The 3578-nt window shown below is 43.1% G+C and overlaps 1 protein-coding gene across 2 annotated transcripts; it reads left to right on the top strand.

Annotated features, from left to right (window-relative positions):
* The first annotated feature begins 892 nt into the window (after positions 1 to 892).
* LOC119320199 (F-box protein At5g07610-like) lies at positions 893 to 2834 on the top strand. Of its 2 annotated transcripts, XM_037594309.1 has the most exons (3): positions 893 to 1010; positions 1111 to 1206; positions 1432 to 2834. In XM_037594309.1, exon 3 carries the CDS (start codon positions 1455 to 1457, stop codon positions 2607 to 2609), a length of 1155 nt encoding a protein of 384 aa, XP_037450206.1. In that variant the 5' UTR covers positions 893 to 1010; positions 1111 to 1206; positions 1432 to 1454; the 3' UTR covers positions 2610 to 2834. The 2 variants fall into 2 exon arrangements, with proteins under 2 accessions (XP_037450206.1, XP_037450210.1); XM_037594313.1 differs by lacking the exon at positions 1111 to 1206 and having other exon boundaries at positions 916 to 1010.
* Positions 2835 to 3578: the final 744 nt, after the last annotated feature.

Here is a 3578-nt window from a genome sequence, read left to right as displayed (position 1 = left end):
GGAATTGACTCTTTTCTTTCTAAAACATTGTAAATGATATTATACATTTATGAGTTCATCAAGCTATCAAATTTATGCATGTTTATTTTGTAAGGACACTTGTCTAATTCTAATATTACATTAAGGATTGCATGTTTTTTTCTTTCTTTCCAGATCAGAGCTAGTCAAAACACATGGAATCACTTTTTTTGTGCTCAAGCACTTTTATTTTCCATTTATTTGTTTTAATGAGGGACTGTATGGACAAGAATAATGAGGGGCTTTGATCTGATCGACGATGAGAGAGTGAGATGGTTGGACGCTCTCGAAGATACAATTGTTTCAGACACAATTGTTCAGTGTTTCTAGATGGTCCAAGCCGGAAGGTGCGATGAGAGAGCACACACACTTCCGCATGCTGGCCGGTGATGCGTGACAGACAGTAGTCCACCGGCCAAAAAAACCAGTGGTGCCATCGGGTGGTGCAATGGTGAGGCAGCACCAAGAGGAGATCTCGTGCCAGACAATGCGAGAGGTGACACATCCAGAGAGGAGGTGGTCGATGGTCTCGTTCTCTTGGTCAAAAAGGGAGAGTGGAGAAGTGGAGGGGAGCCGGGGAACATGGCGGACTCTCTCGCTTATGCACGCCCAACATCAATACCTAAAGCACTAAAGCGGCTTCCAGGTGACTTAAACCCTGTGTTTTATGTTTACTTCTATATATGTATTTAAACCCCTTTCATAATAAATTAGTAGAATAGTCCATCTATTTTTTTGTAAGTTTAAATTTCATGAATTTGAAAGTTTGGAAAAGTTGAAGTTGAATTTCGGAAAAATATTCCTTTGAGCCAGATCTGGCCAGTAGCCCAATAGCCCAGTAGGTAGCCCAGTAGCCCACAACTACTCGTACACCTTCTCGCACACAGCTCTGACCTCTTCCTCTTCCCCTTCTCTGGTCCTTCACAGGCGGCGACCCTCGTTCGCCGGCGGCGAGCCATCTCCTTCACCGCCGACGGGAAACAAGCTGCGCTGTGAGTCCTCCGTCCTGCGCCTCCTCTACCCGGCCCTCGTTATTCTCCTACGCTCCTACGTATGGTTGTGCTCAAGGCCTTGCCATATTCTTTATTTCAGATCTGAGCTTATTTCCTCCTCCCCGCTAGACCTCTCCCGCCATGTAGCAACTGCCTTCTCCTAGTGCAGATCACTAGACCGCAGTCCTGCCTGCAGGTGTGATATTTTCTTCCCCATAAGAAACGACTAAATATCTTATGAGTACCTTGTCCAAATAATTTGCTAAAAAAACTTCAGTAAATTTTATTCTATGTGTTCCCTATGAGTTTAGGTTAAAACTGTTAAAACTACTAAGCTGCATCTTATTCTTTTGCAAAATAAGTTTGTGTAGCTAAACTATTTTGTCTTTTTAAGTGTCTTTGTTTCCTTTTTTCCTTTCAGTGGCAGTAAGTTAACATAAAGACATGGACCTTGACAAGGAAGTCACTGCTGCTAGGTTAACCGATGATCTAGTAGTCGATATCCTCTCTCGGCTGACGTACAAGTCTTTCTGCCGCTGCAAATGTGCCTATAAGGCCTGGTCCGCCTTCTCTGCTGATCCAGACTACTGCAAGAAGCTGCCCAAAAAAGTAACCACTGGCCTTTTGTACCAAGGCCACAATAAGTCTGCAATCCCGCTTGTTAGCCTGTCCCAAGATGATGGAGAAATCGATGGAATTCTTTCTGACGTGCCACAATATGAGCATTTAGAATTTCTTGACTGCTGCAATGGTCTTGTTCTCTGTAAGTACAGGAGCAGCTATACCTCTCCAGGCATTTGTCGCTTTGTTGTGTGCAACCCAGCAACACGAGAGTGGAGGATACTTCCTGACACTCATGTTGGAACTGATAGCCGTCGTGATGCAACTATTTTGGCATTTGATCCTTCATGGTCACCACACTTCTATGTCTTCAACTTTAATCAGCATTACCACAGTCCGATGAGCAAACTTGAGATCTTTTCTGATGGGTCCATGTGGCTTGTGGATGATAAATGGGATTCTTATGTAAGTGTTTGTTGGAGATCTCACTTATTTCTTGATGGAGTGTTGTATGCGGAGACTACTGGACAAGACGTTTTGGTGTTTGGAGCCTTGAAGTTAATGCGTGATGGCAAACTTCCCTATCATCAGATCATTGAGAAGCCATCTGACACTTTTTATGTGGGTACTTTTACCCATGGTTGCTTTGGCAAATCTTTAGGGAACTTACACTATGCGATGCCAGATGTGAGTGGTCACTCAATCGTGATTTGGACTCTAGATGAATATGCTCATGATTGGTATGTGAAGTGTCATACTAGTATGACAGATGCATTTGGAAGGGATGACTTTGTTTACTATGACAATGGTGGCGATGGTGGTGACCTCCACTGGTTTTGGAACTGTGATTACTGGATTCTTGCTCTCGATTTGGAGAGAGACCTTGTTTTCCTCTCTGACCAGAAGACAAATAAGCTTCTTTCTTACAACATCAGCACCAGGGAACTCAATGAGATACGAGACCACTTTGAGCGGTTTCAATACCATGTCTATGTACCATGCTACTCAAAACTTCCAGCTCAAGAATCTTCTGTGTAGTGAATGACGTCTTCTTTTCTGTATGCCAGCAGGACCAATCCCTGTTTTATATGCTGAACCACCTTGTAAATTACTATGTTAGTCGGTGTTATAATGTGTGTCCAGGCCAAGAAACTTAAACTTTTTATTTCGTTGGGATGCCAGGTTTTTCTATTAACCTAAAATGTTACCAGCTTACTACCTTGTTTAAGTTCAGTATATGTAAGATTACATTGTCTTTTCTTATGCTCCATTTGTCGTTGTGGTGGTTTTTCATAAGCACTTCTACTTCTGTTTGTGGATGTAAAGATCTGTTTCTTAGATATGATCAACAGATATTGTTAACACTTGAATTAGCATTACAACCCTACATTACACCTCGACCTTTTCTTTGCGGGGCATCATGTACACGTGTACCTTATACGTAGGTGATCTTCAGTATAGCAAAGACCGATTCGAACATTTCGAATAGCAGCTGGTTCTCGAGTGCAAGAAGATGTGGTCTCTGGCCAGTTTTTGGGATTTCTGCCAAGCATGCATGCTGCAAGATGCAACTCAGTCATCAAGCTTCTTCCTGTGCAAACGATCGGCGTGTACTCGAGCCATGAGGAGAGAGTTCAACCCATTTTCTGAACTTGAGACCTATGGCGTTTTTGCTCCACGAAGGACCTGTGGCATTGCTCGCCTGGATGAAAGATCATCAGGGAAAAAAGAAGAAGAAATTCAGTGCACACACACGCGCGTGTGTGCGCGCACACGCACACAAGCAACAAGCAACGTATGGACGCAACAACAAGGGAGAAGATTTAGGGTACGCAGATCCGGTGGCACGTGGATCTTGTGCCATTGATCTTCGCCAAGATTCACGTATTCTGTGATGTATAGATAGAGCGAGAGGGCCGTTTTGGCTCTTGGGAGCATATGCTCCCTAATGAACAGTAAATTGAAAATAAATAGTAAATAAAATTTAAAAATTCTGAATTTTTTCGT

The sequence above is a fragment of the Triticum dicoccoides genome, chromosome 1B (genome assembly GCF_002162155.2).
Source record: "Triticum dicoccoides isolate Atlit2015 ecotype Zavitan chromosome 1B, WEW_v2.0, whole genome shotgun sequence".
In the NCBI taxonomy this organism is placed as follows: domain Eukaryota; kingdom Viridiplantae; phylum Streptophyta; class Magnoliopsida; order Poales; family Poaceae; genus Triticum; species Triticum dicoccoides.
The sequence above is the reverse complement of the archived record's forward strand: the minus strand, read 5'-3'. Positions and strand labels throughout refer to the sequence as shown.

Bases quoted from the DNA above. Each gene is read 5' to 3' on its own strand.
- LOC119320199 (XM_037594309.1), top strand. From the start codon at position 1,455: ATGGACCTTGACAAGGAAGTCACTGCTGCTAGGTTAACCGATGATCTA.